The 19449-nt window shown below is 57.9% G+C and overlaps 2 protein-coding genes across 4 annotated transcripts; both read right to left on the bottom strand.

Moving 5' to 3' along the window:
* Nucleotides 1-181: 181 nt before the first annotated feature.
* On the bottom strand, nt 182-3872 carry TAMALIN (trafficking regulator and scaffold protein tamalin). Its single transcript, XM_034071531.1, has 8 exons — nt 3735-3872; nt 2469-2518; nt 2167-2221; nt 1642-1744; nt 1460-1553; nt 1324-1390; nt 1175-1241; nt 182-1096 (listed from the first exon to the last, which is right to left on the bottom strand). Exons 1-8 carry the CDS (start codon nt 3870-3872, stop codon nt 678-680), a joined length of 993 nt encoding a protein of 330 aa, XP_033927422.1. The 3' UTR covers nt 182-677.
* Nucleotides 3873-5630: 1758 nt separating this feature from the next.
* ACVR1B (activin A receptor type 1B) lies at nt 5631-19116 on the bottom strand. Of its 3 annotated transcripts, none has more exons than XM_034071385.1 (9): nt 19058-19116; nt 12193-12432; nt 10980-11228; nt 10477-10707; nt 9986-10153; nt 9456-9612; nt 8914-9038; nt 8556-8686; nt 5631-8396 (listed from the first exon to the last, which is right to left on the bottom strand). In XM_034071385.1, the coding sequence occupies exons 2-9, from the start codon at nt 12365-12367 to the stop codon at nt 8271-8273; spliced, it is 1362 nt and encodes a 453-aa protein (XP_033927276.1). In that variant the 5' UTR covers nt 12368-12432; nt 19058-19116; the 3' UTR covers nt 5631-8270. The 3 variants fall into 3 exon arrangements, with proteins under 3 accessions (XP_033927276.1, XP_005139462.1, XP_030910555.1); XM_005139405.3 differs by lacking the exon at nt 19058-19116 and adding an exon at nt 17907-17926; XM_031054695.2 differs by lacking the exon at nt 19058-19116 and adding an exon at nt 12574-12707.
* Between the last annotated feature and the right edge of the window lie 333 nt (nt 19117-19449).

The following is a 19449-nucleotide window of genomic DNA, read 5'->3' as shown; positions in this document are numbered from 1 at the left end:
AGCAGGAGCAGGAAGGGCCTGGTCAGGGCCCCACAGAGCCGGGACGGGGCCCAGGGCATGGGGACACGGACGCGTCCTCGGTGACATCACTCACACCTGCAAAGGGGCATCACGGGGGCCTGGGGGACAACCCCCCCCCCCCCTCCGGGCTCTGTGTACCCCCATCACAGCCACACAGCACTGCAAAACGTCTCTGTATTGGTACAAAAGCTGCTGGGGTGGGACCCCCGTGAGCCCCGAGCTGGGGTGGGGGGGCACACGCAGAGTCCCCCCATGTCCCCCAGTGAGGATGGCACCGGTTCCTGAGATGAGCGGTGGCTTCGTGCGCCGGGCCGGGGTCCGTGTCTGTCCCATGCTGCTGAGGGCCCCTATGGATTGAGTGAGCCAAGCCAGGACCCCTGGGGCTGACCCCAAGCTCCTCCAGTGGCCCCCGGGGGGGGCTCGTAGTCCCTTGCAATAAATAAATAAATAAGCCTGGGGGGGGCTCGGTACCCCCGTTACAGGTGACTCCTCCTGGTACCCCTTTAGAGGTGATGCTCCTTTCGTTAACCCCCTTTAGAGGTGATGCTCCTTTCGTTAACCCCCGTTAGAGGTGATGCTCCTTTCGTTAACCCCCATTAGAGGTGATGCTCCTCCCGGTACCCCCGTTAGAGGTGATGCTCCTCCCGGTACCCCCGTTAGAGGTGACTTTCCTCCTCCTCCAGCGCCCGGTTCAGCCCCGGGATGAACTTGAGCAGCCGCCGGCGGAAGCTGCTGTGCCTGCCCTTGCGGGGGGCAGCGGCCGCCCCCTCCCCGGGGTCCCCGGCCCTGCCCCACAACCGCGCCCCGGGGCCCGCCCCACACTTGAGGCTGGTGCTGCGGGCCAGGGCTGGCCGCGGCCGCGGTGGGGGGGGCGCAGGCCCCGAGGTGCCCCTGTCCTTGTCCCCGTCCTTGTCCCGGTCCAAGGAATCGGCGGAGGCGAAGAGGCAGGTCTGGTACAAGGAGTCATCGCTGCCGCTGGCGCGGGGGGAGCCGCCGGGGAGCCCCCCCTCGCCCTGCAGGCACCAGCGGATCGACTCCAGCGTGTCGTAGATGCTGGGGTCCTTGGCCACCACGCCTGATGTGGAACACGGGGGTGGTTAAAGGGGCCGGGGGTGTCCCGCAGCCCCCCAAGCCCTCCCTGGCCCCCACTCACCCCGCACCAGCCGCTGCTCCTGCACCATCAGCGAGCGGTACTCGCCCCACTTCTCATAGAGCGTTTGCTGCAGGGGAGAGGGTGGGGGGTGAGAACCTGGGGGGGGGTCCCCAGTCCCTCCTGAGCCCCCTCCAGCGCCCCTTCCTCACCTTCAGGTACTGCAGCCGGGCCTCCAGCTCAGCCCTCCGGACGGACGTCCCATAGAGCGTGTCGAGCCTATGGGGCAGCTGCCGTCAGCACCAGGGCACTGCTCCCCCCGGGCCCCCCCTGCACCCCCCAGCTCACCGGAGCACATTGCCTGAGCTCTTGATGATCTCCACGATGTCCCGGTGCCGGACGCCCTCCACGTTGAGCCCGTTCACCCCCGTGATTGTGTCCCCTAGAGCCGGGGTGGGGGGGACACACAGAGCTCAGTGATGCTCCCCCCCCCCCAGGACCGTCTCTGACCCCCCCAGGGATGCGCTCACCAGCCTTGAGCCCTGCAGCCTCGGCCGGGCTCCCGCCGTGCACCCGGCACACGAAGGTGAACATCTCCACACTGTTCCTGTCCTGGTGGTGCAGCCCATAGGTCTGAAATGGGGGCATGGGGGGGGCTGCTGAGAGGTGCAGGAGCCCCCCTAGTGCCCAGTCCCCTCCCCGTGGCAATAAGGGAGCGACCACAGTGTGTAAGTGATTGTGGTGATGTGGGGCAGCACCAGGCCTCGGGTGGGGGGGTTTCTCGCCCCGTATGGTGCCCCCCTGGCTGCCCTCTGTCAGCACGGCCGGGGGAGGCTTCGGCACCGAGGCAGCTCCGTCAGTGCTGAAAATAGACCCTGGCTCAGAGACAGGGTAAAAATACCCTCGATGCAAAGCAAAGTGCAGGCTGGAAGGGTGGGGAGCACGGCCTGGGGTGGCACAGCATGGTACAGCATGGCACAGTATGGCATGGCCATGGCACAGCATGGCATGGCACAGCATGGCATGGCACGGCACAGTATGGCCATGGCACTCACCTGGATCTCGAAGCCGAAGGTCTCCTCTGCCTTCTTCTCCAGCATCACCACCCTCCTGGGGGGACACAGGGATCAGGGCCATGGCAGAGCCCCCAGCACCCCCAGCCCCAACTCTCCCACTGACACCCTGAGATGCTTTGGGGTTTGGGTGTTCTCTGTGCTGGATGGGAACCCCCTGGCCTGAGCCCTGCAGCTTGTTCCAAGGGTGCTGGGCCCCAAAGGAGCAGTGACCCCATCAAAGCACCTCCATTTCCAGCCCTCCAGTGTGGGCTCACACCCAAGGACCACCCCCCCCGTCCTACCTGTGCTCCTCTGGAGACTGGCTCGGGGACCCCCACTTGAACCCCGCACCCTGCAACAGAAGAACAGTGTCAGTGGGGGGGACACACTCCCCTGTCACCCCCCCTAGGGACAGCCAAAACCGGGTGTCCCTTCAGGCAGCACCGTGCCAAGCCGGCACCAAACCAGCACCCGGCTGCACCCATCACCCCCCCGGTGCCGGCTGGGCATAACGGGGCTTTTATGGGTGCTCAAAGCCACCCTCACATCAGCGCACCCCACGCCACGCTCCGGGGGGGCCGCGGGCACAGAGGGGCCCTGTTGTGGTCACAAAGTCGGGTGTTTTCATGTAAAATGTCGTGTGCCCCCCCCCGCCCCTGCCGGGGACAAAGTGTCTGTTGTGGAGGGCGCGGAGGCGGAGGGACCCTCGCCGCGGGGCAGGAGGTGACAGCGCTGTCCCCAAATGCCCCTCCGAGGCCGCCCCCTGCGCGCAGCAGCCCCGTTGTAACCGGTGTCCCCATGAGCGAGGCCTCGAGGGGGCTCACGGGGGACACCGGCTCCCTCCGCTCGGTGCCACCAGCCCCGTGAGGCCCCGTCCGGAGCCGCCGGGTGACGCGGGGCGCCCGTCGGGGACGGAGCCTTGGCCGCTGAGCGGGGCCCGGGCCGGTGCCAGCGCGGCCGCGGGAGCCGCTTCTGCTCCGGATGTCGGCTCCGCTCCCGCTTCCCCCCGACGCTCAGGAAGCGCCGCGGGGCCGCGGGGGGGAGCGTCAGGCGGTGACAGCCCCGACGCCGCTGGAAAGGGGCTTTCCCAGGGGCGCGTGTCCCGCTACGGCCGAGCCCAGACCCCTGCGAGCCCCGTGACCCCCCTCCATGGGGCAGGGCCCTGTGGGGCCGCAGGGACGCGTCTGTGCCAAGGCCACGTCCACCGGGGTGCGGGCCTGTCCCTGCGCCCCCAAAGCCACAGAGTAGGACGTGAGGAGGAACTAGCGCAGGACGTGACGCTTGGGGGGGGACAACACGGGAGCAGGATGGGGACACCGGGAAGATGCTGCGGGAGGATGGGGAGATGCTGGGGGGGGGTCACCGGGGCAGGACGGGGACATGGGGAAAGGGTCAGGGGCCGTCGGGGCAGGACAGGAGCCCAGGGACGCCGCCGGGGCAGCCCCGCAGGGTGCGGGCAGCAGCGACCCCGCATCCCCGCTCACACCCCCTGAGCCCCCGTTACCGCTCCCCACCGGGAACGGGCGGGGGGCAGCGGGGAGGCGCCGCCGCCCCGGCCGCAGCCCTACCTTGCGCACCCGGGGCAGGGTGCCCCCGGCGGCCGCCAGCGCTCGGTAAACGTCGGCGGGGCCGGGGCGCTCCGGGGCCGCCGCCGCCACCACCGCATCCTCCTTCGGCCGGAGCCGCCGCCGCCGCCGCAGGGTCATGGCCGGGACGCGGCGCTGAGAGAGCCGCTTTATCAGCCCCGGAGGGGCGGGGCCAGTGTAAACCACGCCCATTTCAGCATCTGACCACGCCCCCGGTTCCTCTAAGCCCCGCCCCTTCCATCGGGGTCCAGGTCCTGACCATCGTGGGGATCCTGGGGTGGGGGGAAACGGGGACCCCCTGGAGGGGGACACATCAGTGACCCCAGCAGGGGGGCACAGGGATGATGCTGTGAGGAGGGGGACATCACTGGTGGCACCACTGGGTACCATCACTTTGGGGGTGAAGCGATGCTGCTCCCCAGGGCCTGAGCCCACCCCCCAGGACAAGAATTCCCCCCGTGCTGAGGACTGAACCCCGGGCAGAAGCGGGAGCAGCTGGAATGGATTCAAACCATCCCTGTGAGAGTTTTTGCCCAGGCTTACTGGAAACAGATCTGCAAGACACAAAGACAATGATCATTGAATCCAAACCATCACGTTCAATCAGGCATCGGGCGCAAGAGAATAAACGGTGCAGGATTCCTCAGTTGACTTAGGTTTTGCTTTTTAAGCGTAAAGCAACAGTGTGGAGGGCTGAGCAGTGTAAACCAGCAGTGATGCATTGCATAGCGTGGGATCACTCTGATAAGGTGAGTGTCAGAGGTGCACAGCACACACAGAGCCCAGTCTAGTCCATTTTAGTCATGGAAAGGCTGGAATCTTGGACCTTTCTGTCCATCTTCAGCATGGGGAAAAGGGTGGAAAAGACAAGACAGGGCCAATTAAAAGAAAGTAGCCATTAGGGTTAACCGTTCCTGATACAAAGCTATTCTTAGTTATTCAAAGGTCCAACTGAGGTAGTGGACGTGCTTCAGCACTGCAAACAGAGGAGGATGGAGCCCATCATTTCACACCCTGAAATACTGCGGGAGTTACTGAAGGAATTTGCAAAGTGATTCCTCAGTGAACGCCACACAGCGACTCCCCTCTGCCTGCAGTACCCAGCGTTGTCCACAGGATGGCAGCAGCGAGAGGCGCTCAGCGCCACGCCGCACCTCTCCATCAGACACCACCTGCAGTACCGAGCGTTGTCCACAGGATGGCAGCAGCGAGAGGCGCTCAGCGCCACGCCGCACCTCTCCATCAGACACCACCTGCAGTACCGAGCTTTGTCCACAGGATGGCAGCAGCAGGAGGAGCTCAGCGCCACACCGAGCCCCCCCACCTGCAGTACCGAGCTTTGTCCACAGGACGGCAGCACCCGCTCACTTACTCGGTACCCCGGCGGCAGAGGGGCGAGCGAAGTCCGCTCCCCAGCCCGTTCACATCCTCCGGGGGCTCCTGACTGCGGGGACAGGGCTGAAGCTTCCCTGCCCCTTTCCCGCATCCAACCCCTCCCCAGATCCCGGTGGATCTTCCTCTTGTTCCACTCCCAAGATGCTCATTGACGAGAGGCTCCAACGAGGGAGGAGCAGTTTGTGCAGCACCGGTTGGCCCTCCAAGGAAAGGGGCTTTAAGAGTGACATGGGGTGGGTTGGACACAGGTTTATTCCCCCTTGATGATCTCCTGTTTCCCAGTAACCATTCCCTGCAGAAGGAGCCCGGCCTCAGCTGCTCATCCCTGCCGGGTTTGAATCCCACCCTGCCGCATCCTCCCCTCTGCATCCTCACCTTTAGGATCTGGGCTAGAGGATTCCCAGGAAGTGATTCCAGACCCCTCCCACCCCCCCCCCCCCCCCCCCGGAGCCCATGGAGCAAAGCAGGAGAGACTCCACCACCTGACGTGAATAAAACAACCTTTTAATCATGTACAGCAGAAATCGACAGCCTCAGTTTATATTAAACAAAAAGATTTCCTATCTTACACCGTATTTACACTTGCATACTGGAGGTAAAGTGTCTAAGTGGCTATTTTACAGTCCTTTGCTAATAAAACATACAAAACCCAAACCAAAAAGGGGCAGGGAAGTACCAAGAGATGGGTTCTGAAGCCAGCGTACCCCTGCTCACCCGTACCTCTGCCCTGTGGTACCCGACATCTCCCCCTCCTCATCCCCTGTCCTGAACTGCCTGGAGCTGGCGCATCCCAGAGCCGGGCAGTGATTCCTATGCTTGGTCCCAGTCAGCTCCGTCAGCACCGCACGTGGTTGCATGGAAAGTGCTGTTTAAATGCTACATAATCAGCGTTCGTTCCCACCTCGGGTGCTCCTCAGGGAGCCTCTCCCGATGCCATCTCTGCACACACCAAGCTCCTCCTGCTCACAGGGGACCCCTTGGGGCTCCTCCGGCTGCTGTTTGGTTTAGCGCTGAGGCAGATGCATGTGTGGCTACGGTTGGAGGGGGCGAGTGAGGCAGTGCCAGGAGCTGAGCTGGTCCTGGGGCAGGGATGGGACCCTCGGGCACAGAGCCCACAGGCAGCAGGGGCCTGATGGAGCCGCCGGCGCCGTGGGCTTTCCTATGGCAGTTCACAGGCACTACGGCCTCCTCATCCTCCTCTTCCTCCCCAGGGCCCCGGTGCTGCAGCTGGAGAGTCCCTGGTGGCTCTGAAGCGGCACCACCTCAGTTTCCCTGTGGGGTTGGTTAAGGGAGACCCAGTTCTGACACCGAACCCCAGGGGAGGGAGCTGCAGGTTCACAACAGGGAGCTCCGAACTCCACCAGGGACCCCCCCCACTGCTCCAAGGCCTCCTGAGCACCAACCCCCCCCGGGAGGATGCACAACGGCTCCAAACACGATGTAAAACCCCCAAACTCCTCACTTGACACCAAGTCACAGACGAGACGGAGCCTGGGGAGGAACACGCACACGGACACACAGACAGCAAGAAGAGAGCAAACCAAAGGGAGTGAATGGGGCCGGGCGGAGCAGAGCTGGAGCCTCAGCACAGAGCAGGAGCAAGGGCTGAGCAGAAGCAGTTCCAGTGTAAATCGAGCTGTGTGCATTTGGTTTCTGCTCTTTTTTTCTGGGTTTTTTTTTGCAGTGATTTCTTTACAAACAAGAGGTAACAAGGAGAGATTTGGGGGTTTCTTCTCGTAGAAAGAAGTAGCAATAGTTCAAAAAAGTTAAAATCCAGACCCTCCCAGAAAATCATCATCATCATCATCATAAAAAATAAGAATCAAACCCACTCCAGTTAAAAGTTATGGCTTCAGAGTTAAGCACTGCAGAGATTGACCTAACACCAACACCCCAGCACTGCCCTGGCTGCCTTTAGCCAGCCCTCAGCACAGCACCTCCCCTTCTTGCCAGGTCCTGCTGCAGCCAACAGTCACCCATCCCTAACCTGACCCTGATTCAGCACTTCGTCAAAGGAAAAGTCATGCAGATCCCCCCCCACGTTATACACAGCCACTTCCAGGTTATGAGCTATTTATATATGGATAGTAAAACGACGGACATTGGTTTCCAGCCCCACAGCCCGGTGTCAGCTCCTGAGTGGGTCACAGGAGGAGCAGAGCACCCCTGGCCCCTGTGTCTGGATTGGGCACTCAGTCTCCTGCACTGCCCCTTCCCCATCCCCAGCATGGCTCCGTGGCCCAGGTCTCTCTTTCCCCTCCGAATTACAACCCCCAGGGGCTGAAGACCTAAACCCCCCCCTGGATTCCAGGAGCAAAGTGTTCCTCCCGTGCTCTGTCTTAGGAAAGGGGGGGTGGCAGTGAGCGAACCTGCAGCAGGGGCAGCAGGGCCCCAGCACCCGGCTCCAAGCAGCCTGTCCAAGGCAGACAATGCTCACGACTCAACAAGGAGAGCACCAGCGCGCACAGCTCAAGGAACGGACACTCGAGAGAGAGTTGCACATGCACAGGAAGCACGGACAGGGATGAGCCACCCTGCGGGCAGACACTGCACGTCTACAGGAGGAGCTGAGCAGCAGAGGGGACGCGCTGGGCATGCAGACACGTCGCTCTTCTCGCCTTGCTTTGTCAAGCTGAAGACAAAGGAGGGAAAGGAGTTCAACTGTTCAGGCTCAGCCTCTCAGAGGGGAGCACCATTGAGTTTTGCTTTTGCTGCATTAAACGTGCCGGTCCCTGGAAAACGTCCTCTGAGCACGGCCAAGGAAACCTTCCCTTTCCCTTCCCACTCCCAGCACCCGGCCTCAATCCCGGCCCACGGGTGAACTTTACAGGGATTTCCATTAAAGAAGCAAGAGTTCTGATCATGGCTGAGATCCCTCAGGTTAAATCCCCTCTCTGGGAAGTCTTCACGCTCTCAGGAGGTGATCGTAAAAGGTTTCGGATTGTTTCATACCCAAGCAGGGAAAAGAGCAATGCCATAGGCTCCATCACCCCACCTAGCAGCCTGGAGTCACGCTGTCTGGTTGGTAGCAGTAGATTGGGCAGAAACACGAGGTAGGCCTCCATCACACGTCTACTCTAGCATGGCAGCTTTGTGCAGTTTCCTCCTGCTGGGGCTCAGGGCCTAGATCTTCACATCTTCCTGGACGCTGAGCTGGGAGAGGGTCTTCTTGATGCGGAGGGCGGTGAGCCGCGCCGCTCCGTTGGCGTACCAGCACTCTCGCATCATCTTGCCCATCACCCGGAGTGCCTAAGCAAGAAACAAGGGCAGGTGGCAGCGGTTCTCCTCTCCCCCTAGCCCAAATCACTGCCAGGCTGCTGCTGCAAGGCTGGACACTGGAACAGCCTCCTAAAGCTGGAGCTTCACTGACAGAGGGGAAGGGGACGTGAAGATGGAAGCAGCCCTTACCTCGTAGCTTTGCCACCAGTTTGGGATATTGGGCCGTAACTTCTGATCACACACAACCTTCCGCATCTCCTCGATAGAAGGATCAGAGGGCACGAGGTCGTAGTAGGGAAGCTGATACTCTTCGTGGATACCTGAAGGGCAGAGAAGGGGAAATGCAATCCCTGGGCTCATGGGCTCAGCCTCACTGGAGGCAGCCCAGCACTGGGCTGGACATGACTCATTGCTGGGATGTGTCAATGCTTTGCAGTTATTTCCAAGAGAAATGAAGAGTCTGGGATTTGCAGGGAAATAAAATGCAACTGCCCCAGAGGGGCAGGAGGGGGCTGAGCTGCTGGCATGGGGATGTGAAGGGTGTTACCTCCTGCGTTGCACCTCCGAGCAATCTCCCAGTAGACCAAGCCCAAGGCGTAGATATCGGCACATTTAAATGAGTCAAAATGCTTCATGTTAATGGTTTCATCCAAGACTTCAGGTGCCATGTACCTGCAGAAGAGGAAAGGAACAGCAGCTTCACTCTGAGATTCAATGCAAGGTGGTTAATAGCAAGTTTGCCCCACAAAGCACTTCCCAGCAGCCAAACTGGGCCCCATGGTGTAACAGAGTGAACAAAATAACAATAGCAAGTTAGGAAAGAGGTTAAAAACATCCAAAAGCACATCAGGCTCCAGACAAAAGGCTCTTGAGGATGCCAAGCTTGTTGTCAAGTCCTGTTTGAGCTCCCTGGTGCTAGGTTTCTGTAACCCTAACACCTCTCAGCTCAATGGCACCTGGAGATGAAGGTGCTGACATCCCTTCAGCATCAATATGAGATCCCTTGGCTTAACCAGAGATGCTCAAGCAGCAGCTCTGGTGTTTGCTGGGTGCACTCTGCCACCTTTGAACATGAAACCATTCTCTTACCGTTTGGTTCCAACCCTTTGGTTTGGTGCAATATCAATGGTGTCGGTAACGGAATCGTGCCGGACGGCCAGGCCGAGGTCAGCGATGGCACAAGTGCCATTCTTCTTCACCAAGATGTTCTTCGATTTCAAGTCTCTGTGAGCAATCCCCGGCTTTCCTAAGAGAGCAAAACAGAAAGAGCAGGGGTCAAGGTCTGCTGAAACGTGGTGCAGAGGCAGAACCGGATTTCAGGGCGTTAGTTAAACTCGGTGTTGCAACACATCTTCCTGTTTGGACGAGAGCAGAGCTGCCACGCTGTGGTGCCAACTGATGCAGTACCACCCAGAGGCCTCAAGAGGGACTTCGACTCCATCCTCCCAGGCATCAACTTTGCAGGCAGTCAAAGCCATCAGTCCATTTCTGCTCAGTACTGACCAGACGAATCCAGGCTGACTCAGGCAGCCTTCGCTGGGCAGCACATTAGTCCCTCTCCCCAGTTCTGCTTCCTTCTCCTCCCTTCAAAAACCCCCAGCACCTTTTCCAGCTCTCACCCTGGGTGCCCACAATCTCCATGTGCAGATGGGCCAGCCCACTGGCAGCAGACAGGGCGAGCTTGATCATGCCCTCGATGGTCACTGTGTAGCGGTTCAGGTAGTCAAAGAGGGAGCCGTGCTCGTGGTAGTCGGAGACGAGCCACAGTTGAGTCCATGTTCCATTATCTGCAGCAGGAAAGAGACTGTGCTCAGCACACAACCACGGAGCATTCTGCTTTTGGGGACAGAGATAAGGGCAAGGCTGCAGCCCAACAGCCAAGCCAGGGGGTAACGAACTTGAAGGTCAAACAGGACTTGAAGGTGCAGCTCCAGCCCCATCGTGCTGCTCACCACCAGCAGCACTTCCCCATCTTTTGGCACAGAGCATTCAAATATGCAGCTCTTTGGTTCAATCCCTGAACCACTTCCCTGTAAATCCAAGTGAAGAGACGGACCTTCCACGAGCAGCCTGCCCCGGGAGGATGTCTTTGCTCTCCCACCCCTTTTACCTTTGTTATCCGCAGCGATGAAGCCCAGGATGTTCTCATGGCGCAGCATCACAGTTTGATATATTTCTGCTTCCCGAAACCAGGAACGCTCCTCCCGAGAGGAGAAGATCTTCACAGCCACATCCCCTCCACGCCACCGGCCTCTCCACACCTCCCCAAAGCGCCCCTTGCCAATGATCTCCTGCAGGACAATGGTCCGGGCCACGGTCCGCTGGACAAACAGGGGCAAACCTATGGAGAAGGGATTGGATGAAGGGGAGCCCATTGCAGCAGCACAGCAGGAGTTGAGGAGGAGCTGAACTGCTCTGACCTGGCCTGAGCACTGAACACTGACAGCGTCTGCCTACAACATGCCCTCACATTACTCATGCCAAGGCAACCTCAACGGGCTGATGAGGCAAGAGCCTTGCAGCCAGGCAAAGCTGAGGCAACCAGGAGCCCAGGAGAGACTTCTCCACTCCATGACAAGTTCTCATTCATCATTTCCAGTCATGTCTTCATACCTGAGCCAGAGCCAGAGGTGGAGAGATCGTAGACTAGATCTTGCAAGGTCTTGTCCTTGGAAAGGCACATTTCACAAGAGGGGTCTTCCATGTCCAGCCGCTGCCGATTGTGATAGACGCGTTGGTGGTGGTGAAAAACAAGGACCACGATGATCATGACAACAAACACGAGGAAGACGGGTCCAGCAATCACTGCCACCAGCTCCACAGGACCCCAGCTCGAGGGGGGTTCGTTGTCTTTCAGGTGTCCTTGGGAGAAAAGGGAGAAGAAGGAAAGATACCTTTAGAGATGGTGGCATCAGGCATTATTGGCTATTCAGCAGAGGGCAGGAGCCCATTCCTGGCTGGATTTTACCTTCCCCTTGACCTCTCCAAGTGGGAGAAAAAGCAACCAGTCAGTAAGGGCTCATTTCTCCCTCCGTCCCTTTCCCCCTGTAACAACCAGCAAAGACTTGGACTTGAGGACAACAACTACTTGTCTTACTGAGACAGGTAAGACTTCCTCATTGTACCCAAGGATGTCCATGAGACCCACTAAATAGCAGCCCAAACCAGAGTGTAAGGAGGTATGAGGAAGTACCACGTGCCCCCTGTGTCCCAGGAATGAGAAAGAAGCAGACGTTTCCCACACCCTCCCTTCAAAGGCAAAGCTGCTTCCTCTTTGTGTATTCAGAAGCCAGGCACCCCTTCATCCCACACACTTCACTCTGAACCTGCTGCAACGTTCCCATTCTCCAGCACTGACAGGATGTGCAGGCCTGGAAGAAGGAAAGCAGCTCCTGCTGATAAAACCAGGCAGATGTGAGTGCAGCTTGGAGCCAGAAATGGGATGTGAGCCATGGCCAGGGACCACAGGCTGCTGCAGGCACAAAGCATCACGCAGCAGAAGCTTGTATTTAACTGGTGATGGATGTGGTGCTGCTGCTTCTGGAGGCCTGGGAGGAAACCAGCAGCAGGGCTGGTCAGCAGAGAGAAGCTGCAGCTACAGAGTGCAGGGAAACTGCAAAACCCCTTTTCCTCCCCTAAAGCCCAACCTCACCCTGCGGTGACACAGAGGGAGTTCAAGCAACTTCAGGTTTTCATTTGAAGTAGTTTGATCTCTAACATGGAAATAACAAGGAAATAAAACCAACGCTCCAACCTAAGGGAAGAAGTGAAACCAGGGCCGAGAACTCCTTATTCCCACATCCCATTTCTCCAGCTCCCTGCTTACCACTGGGAACCATCAGATCAATTTTGTTGCAGAAATCCGAGTAGCAGCAGTGAGTGTTACGCAGATCTTCCGAGCTCAGGCAATAGAAGGGCTTCCCAGCAGGAATCAGTTTGGCCTCGGGAATGCAAGTCCGGACGTGGTGTTTGACACCATCCAGGTTGAAGACCGAGACCATGCAGGCACCATCCGTTTCACACGTGGAGTTTGCTTGCTTGCAGTCAGAGCAGAGACATGTCAGAGCTGTGGGACCCAAAGCAACAACATGTTTAAAACCCCTGGAGAGAAACTGCTCCCAGAAGAGAAAACCTCCTTGTTTTCTCCCTGGTTCAGAGGGAATTGGCTGGTTTTAGGCTCAGGAAGAACTGGAACGAACACTCATACCCAGGGTTTCAGCCCTGCAAGAACCCAAGCAAAGGCCAGAACACGTGGAAGCAGCTGACTGTCCAGACAGCCCTTCTGCCTGACCCTGTTGCAACCACAACCAGCGATGCCCCAAGTCACCCCTGCAATCTAGGCTGGATTGGAGAGCTCCACTCCCAGCCCAGCCCAGGCTCCCAGCCAACCATTACTCAACCTGACAGACTCGATTCCGCCCAGCAAGGAGCTGCCCAGGAGGGCTTAGGGAGCAACGACCACCCCAGCTCATGGGAGACAAGAAGCGCTTGGCAGATGCAAACCAACCCCAATTCAAACCAACTCCACCAGCCAAGCACGCTACACCCAGCCAGCCCAGTCACTTATTTAGTAACTGCTGCCCTCATCCCAGACACTACCTTGGGTCAAATGAATTCCTGGCTTTCTGCCTGCTCTCCAGGAAGATTCTTTGGGTAAAGAGAAACTCGGAGGCAGATTCCCACATTCTGCCACCTCCCAGCTGTCATGGTGCTATTCCCAAGCCGGAACCCTGTAAGCAAATCCTCAGCCTTGGGAACAAAGAGGGAACACGACAGTGGCAAGGAGCAGGGTGAGGCCTGCTTGCAGGGGTTCCTCCTGCTTTCATCTGAGCTCCCAGCCTTCCTGCAGGGATCCAGGAACATCCCTCACCTGCTGCAGGAACAGCCTTTCAGGTACACACAGTCTAAAGAAGTGGTTTAAGAAGATCCCAAGCACTGCAGTGAACTGTGCCCAGTCCAAAAGCCACTTCCTCTATGTCTATGGGTACGCTCTTGGTGCAGGTCCCCGGCAAGCGCAGGGTTGGGTTAGGAGGAAGACACCCATCAGCTCTTATCACCAGTGTCCCAGGGACATCAGGCAGGCTAATGGCTCACTCTTCATTTCCCTGCGCTGTGGGGAGCTGCTGAGCAGCCCCAGGGTGGGCTCTGCTGCATCTCCCACCGGCTGCATGTGGATGCTGGCAGGTTTGGAACCACCGCGTTGAAAAGGGCAGGAAAGAGCCAGTAAGATCCAGAAGAGCTGCTTGAAAAAGCAACATGAGCAAATGGAGCACAGGTTGGTTATCATGGAGATGATATGAAAACGGGAGATAGGAAAGAGCTGTCAGGGCACATTCCTACCTTCCACTGTACTTAAAAGAGGGTTTCAAAGCATCTCCTTTATTCCCTTCTCCAAAACTCAAGGTACAAATTAAAGGTATTTAAACCACACACACTTCACCGTTTCGGCTCTTTTCTACTTGATTTGGAGCCAGCAAAACTCGACTTTGTTCCTTTTCCAATCATTTCTAAGGTCTCAAAGCCAAGATTTAGGCTGTGGCACTTTTCCTTCCACAGGTAAACAAAACACTTCAAGGCACCAATGAAACTGGTTTTGTAAAGCCCTGATGGAAGGACCTGGCCTGAACGGAAGCATCGCTCTGGGAAGGGAAGCAGAGGAGCTGGTTTTAGCTGCTCAGTTCCATTGCTAGGCTTAAAGCAATCAGTTTACCTGCAAGGGATGCCACCAGAGCCCCACTGCACAGGGACACAGCAAGAAGATCCTTATCTGAGCAGAAGTTTCCTGCTAAGGAGGGCTATGGCCTCACTCTCCCTCATGGTGATGGTCCCCTTTGAGACAACCTTTATTAACAGCAATCCTTAGGTTTGCTCCTCCAAACCCCTCATAGGAAGGGGAGAAATAAAGGCTCTGTCTGATGGAAAAGCCCAGGATCTACATCTACCATCACTACAGCCGTATCTTCCTAAAGCATCACCCACCACTGGCTGCAGTGCTGCAGGAGGAAGGGCCCTGCTCCCAGCAGCCAGGAGGATTCCAGCATTTCAAGTCTGGCTAACCACAAGGGAAAAGTTCTTCTTGTATCAGGAACAGGAGAGAGCAACTGTTGTTTGCCACTGGATCTGGGGGTCAGAAGATGGACAAATACACAGAGCCTCCCACCAGGCACCCCATGGGTGCTATGGGAGCAGCCGGGGATGCCTGGGTAAAGCAGAAGGACACAGGGAGTGAATCAAAGTGGTTTTCATGCCAATGGCATTCTTTCTATTGGGGAAGAAAAGCTCCTGTTGAGCAGAACATATAATCTACTTAATAAAAGCAACTGACTGGGCTGAAGAAAATAGATGGGGCAAAGGGAAACAAAAGAGCAGTTCAGGCAGCGAGCTCCCCTCTCGGAACGCCTGGGGATGAGTCTGCATGGAAGGTGCTGCACAAGCTGGCAGCAGAGCCTGCTCTATCTGCTCAGAGACAAACCCAGCCCTTCAAAGAAGCTGTTTAAACAAGCCTACCATTAAGCTGCAGCTCTTCAGAAGGAAAGCTTTGTTCTCACTCAGGAGCTGGATCAGCTTGGGGTTTATATTGTGGCAAACCCTCGCTGCCATTCAATCCCAGGCAGGTGACAGCAGGCAGGTAGGTGACAGCAAGCACAGCACTGAGCCAGCCCAGGGCCTGTCCTCCCCGCTCTTCCTGATGACTGGAACAGTTGCTTGGCACTGCCACAAGCCAAAAGCTCTTCCTGATCCTCCATAACACAGCCCAGGCTCGGTGCTGGGCCTGGGAGCTGCTGCTGCTCCCAGGTTTGGGTTCTAGACCATAACCTCCAGGCAAAGATGGTCACATCCTGGGGTAGGAGCTGAAGTCCAGCTCCAGCCTCCCCCATGCAGTTGACTGTCCCAGAGGGATCACTGTCCCTTTGCATTAGCTATAGCAGAGAAGAAAACCAGTGAAGCCCTTGTTCCCCCATTAAAAGTAACCTGTATTCCCAAAATGCCTCCAAACAAGCAGGTGGGGGCTGTGGATTAGAGCTCCGGGCTCCAGGGAGACTCAAACATGAAGCTCTGACAGGCAAAGAACATTCCTTTTTTCTCCTCAGCATCTCTCTGAGCTCATTTTGCACAGCTCTTCTCGCCCAGGATTGTGTGTGTCAAGATGTCTCTGTAGCCAGGCAGGGGAAGAGTTCCACAGCAAAATGCAATGGAATGGTGTTAACCACCCTTTGGAATCCATCTTCCCAGTGCTCCTGAAGCTGTGCTCTGCAAGATGCCATTTGCTCAGGGCTAAATCCTACCTGCTGGAGACGTGTTCACAGAAATAACCTGAGGATGATCAGTGGTAAAACTGCCAATAACCACCCCCATATTTACCCGATAAAGAGTTTTGCAGGCTTGGAAGCCGCTGTTCTTTTCCAAGTTGGAATTGAGGCTGGAAGAACAATGATTCCCTTACTCTGGACCAGGAGCTGCACCCAACTTAATGAGCCCCAGCCTGGTAGTGATGGTTTAATGCTGCAGTAAGAGACATGGAAAACAACTGGGTTTGTACCTCTGCCGCTTCTTTAGATGCTCTAATGAAGAGGGACGTGTGTAAACACGCTTGCAAGAAAGGAATCCCTTTCAGTGCTTTGCTATGTGCTGTGCTGGAAGAAAGACAGGAAGAATAACCTTTATCACAGAGTGGTTTGCCAAGAGCAGCTTAGGAACAGAATCCATTCCCCTGTGGTGAGGGAGCAGAGCTCTGCTCCAGGAGCTCCTTTGTGCTCCTCCTCACCTGGACCACCCCAAGAGAGAACAACCTCCACTCTCGAAGGCAGGGATGAGCCATTCAAAGGGGAAGCCTTTCATTCATTTTCCAACAGATTCCCCTCAGTTCTGCCCTGCAGCTGGGATCCCTACATCCCTCCCTAGGAGATGTCCCTTCCGATGGCCCACCAGCATCTTCTCCAAGCCTCAGAGCCACTCACTTACCCTCACCAGATCCAAAACCAAGCACAAGGCCAGCTCTGGATGCTCCCAGTGCACCCGTTTCCTGACAAAGGAGCTGCTGAGAACTGATTTCTGTAGATACAGCACCACCACCTCAAGTATCTTGCCTACATCCTGCTGCCCCACCACCTTCTCCTCCTCCTTTCGGATCTCAACGTCTCTCTCGCTCCTTGCTCGTGCTTCTGAGAGCTCCTGCCCTGCTGCTAAATGGAAGAGAGTTAAAATTAGCTACCAAGTCCTATGAAAAAAAGCACTTCCATGCAAGTCATCCAGGAACTAAAAATTATACCAGGGATATTTCAAGTTGGAAACAAGAGTCCCAACTCCTTCAAGCTGGCTGCAGCCCCTGGCACAGGCTGAACCTGCCATGGCTGACTACAAAACAGCCTGCATAGGAAACAAGGCAGGAAGCCCTTTCTCTGCATCTCCTCAAGGAACACCAAAGGAATGACTTTCAAATGGCTCTTAAAGAAGTGACTTGACAGGAGGCTCCTCATGAAGAGGTTCATAAGAAGAAGGCCTTGACATTTCTGCTGTTATTGCTGTTTGGAGACACACAGCTCTAAACCCCCTCTCCAGGCTCTGTCCTGGCACCTCTTTTGTGTTTTAACTTGTTAGGAAACCAGTTGAAAAGCCACCCATCCCATCCCATCCCATCGGAGAAGTCCTGCAGACCACCCAGGTCATCATCTAAGCTCTCAAGGCTTAAGCCCAAAGCTGTATTCTGAGGACACTGGCTTTTTCAGAGCCTAAACCCAAGTTGTTCCATGTGCAGCCTATTCCCCAACACCCAGCAGTCCACAGCTCATTTCCAAGCAGCAGAGCTTAGGGAAGGTGAACGCAGGTTCAGGATCCAAGCAAAGGGAGGCTGGAAAGCCAACGGCTTAACCAGACAGGACAAAAGAGCACTCCCAGCCCAGGGCCTGACTCCAGCGCTCAGCACCAACCCTTCACCCCTATAGCACCTCGAGAGGAGCAGCAGGGATGTGCTGGGGCTGAGCCCGTTTCCACCGTCACCACCCAGTGAACTTTGCTGCTCCGAGAGCTGACGTTTCCTTCAGCCCTTTCGCAAGAGCCGTTTCCGGAGCATCCAGCACCGGCAAACCCGGAGCTGTCCGGCCACGGAGCTGGGGGAGTCCAAGAATGCTTCTTGGATCCCAGTGTTCATTTCCAGTCAGAGAAACCCTGCTGGGAAAGCTGCAGGATGGGACTCAGGGCCCACACGGAGCTTGACTGATTGAACGGGGTGAAGGCTTTAAGGGGCTGTTACTCATCAAAGCTGGCCCAAGGCTGCTCCCCACGGTGTTCCTTTGCTCTCGTGCAAACAAAGCCACCCTACCCTGGAACTACACTGCAGAGGCACCTTTCCCAAAGCACGGAGCACGGGGGCCGCTTCCTCCCCTGTTTACGGATGCACACAGGAATCGGGCTGCTTTTCCAGGCTCCCCTCCTCTGCTAAGACCAAGCACAGGCAGCAGCATCATGGCTGCTCCAGCAGCAGCCACTTCCCAGGTTTAGAGCCCCATTCCCGGCCAGCCTGAGCCCAGGCGGAGCTCCCACCTTCCAGCCACAGCACAGCTCCAGCACACGCGGAGCGGAAACAATAAGCAGCCATCGGCGCCCAGTATCAAAGCGCTGGGAGCCTGCAGGAGATGCACGCAGTCAACCGGCCCTTTCCTGTTTCTTCTTCTTTGGCATAAACAGCAGCTGCATCTGAAGCGCGGTGAGCACCGGTGCCATGAGCCTGGAACACCTTCCCCAGGCTGCCTTTTCCTCCATAGGGCAGAGCCGCTCATCCCTACAGCGCCTGCATTCCCACGTCCAACAGGGCTCGGGAATCCGCCCCTCACCTCCAGCCCCAGTGGGTTTAAAGCCGTTTGCTGCTGACAAGTCCTGATCTGCACACACAAAGTTAATAGCAGCCGCTTGGGAACACACAACGCGCAGGGTGCGAGGCTTGGGGAGGAGAACAAACGTTGGGCTCCTGTTGGAACAGGTCCCCGCGTTACACAAGCGGAGATGCCCCCGATAGCCACAGAGCCATGGGCTGCGGGAAGCCGAGGATGCCGCCAGCCCCACCGGGAGATGCTGAGATCCCGGGGGAAGAGGGCCTGGCTGCCCACAGTGATGGAGCTGCCCCCGGCATCCCCATCAGGTGAAGAACAACCAACCCCAACCCCAACACACAGAGCTCGGCCCCATTTACAGTCGTTGTAACCCAATATTCCCGTTCTAAGGAACCCCAACCCGCACATCCCAAGCGGTTCCATAGCAAGCACAGACAGCACCGAGCCGCCCTCAGCCCCATGGGCTGGAGCCACGACCCGCTGAGGCCTCAACAACAACAACGCGGTGCCCGTTCCCCTGTGCCCCCCCGGACCCCCCAGCACACACAGACCCCCCCATCCTCCCCTGAATCCCGGCTCCCATCGCTATCCCTCCGGACACACCGGCTCTGCCCAGCCGAGGGGCTGGCTCCGAGGCCCCGCACACACCAGGGGGTGCCCCCCCCCATGGGTCCCCTTCACAGCCGGGACCCAGCCCCACACCGGGGCCTTAACCCCCCTATGGATCCCCCCGATTCCTTCTGCCCCCCCCACCCCTCAGGACCCCCCTCCCCTCTCGATGCCCCCGGTTCCGCTCCCGGCGCCGGGCGGGGGCGGGGCGGCGCGCCGCCATGTTGTACCCGGTGCGGGCCGGGCCCCACTCACCGCGGGCCTCACGGAGCGCTCCGGCCAGGAGCAGGACGAGGACCGGGAGGGCGGCGGGGGGCGGGGGGGGGCGGCGGGCACGGGGCGGCGGCGGCGGCGGAGGGGGGGGAGCGGCCATGGCGATCGCCGCGGCCTCGGAGCGAGCGGCCGCCAGCGCCTGAGGGAGGGGCGAGCGCGGCGCGCGGCCGGGGGCGGGGCCAGCCTTAAAGGGGACGCGCCCCCGTGTGGGGCGGGCCTCGTATGTGCGTGTGCGTGTCTGTACATGTATGTACACGTGTGTGCAGTCATGGGTGTGCATGTGTGTGTGTACGCGTCTGTACATGTATGTACACGTGTGTGCAGTCATGGGTGTGCATGTGTGTGTGTACGCGTCTGTACATGTATGTACACGT

Source organism: Melopsittacus undulatus, chromosome 21 (assembly GCF_012275295.1).
Source record: "Melopsittacus undulatus isolate bMelUnd1 chromosome 21, bMelUnd1.mat.Z, whole genome shotgun sequence".
Lineage (NCBI taxonomy): Eukaryota > Metazoa > Chordata > Aves > Psittaciformes > Psittaculidae > Melopsittacus > Melopsittacus undulatus.
Note: the sequence above shows the minus strand (reverse complement) of the source record. Positions and strands in the feature narration are given on the sequence as shown.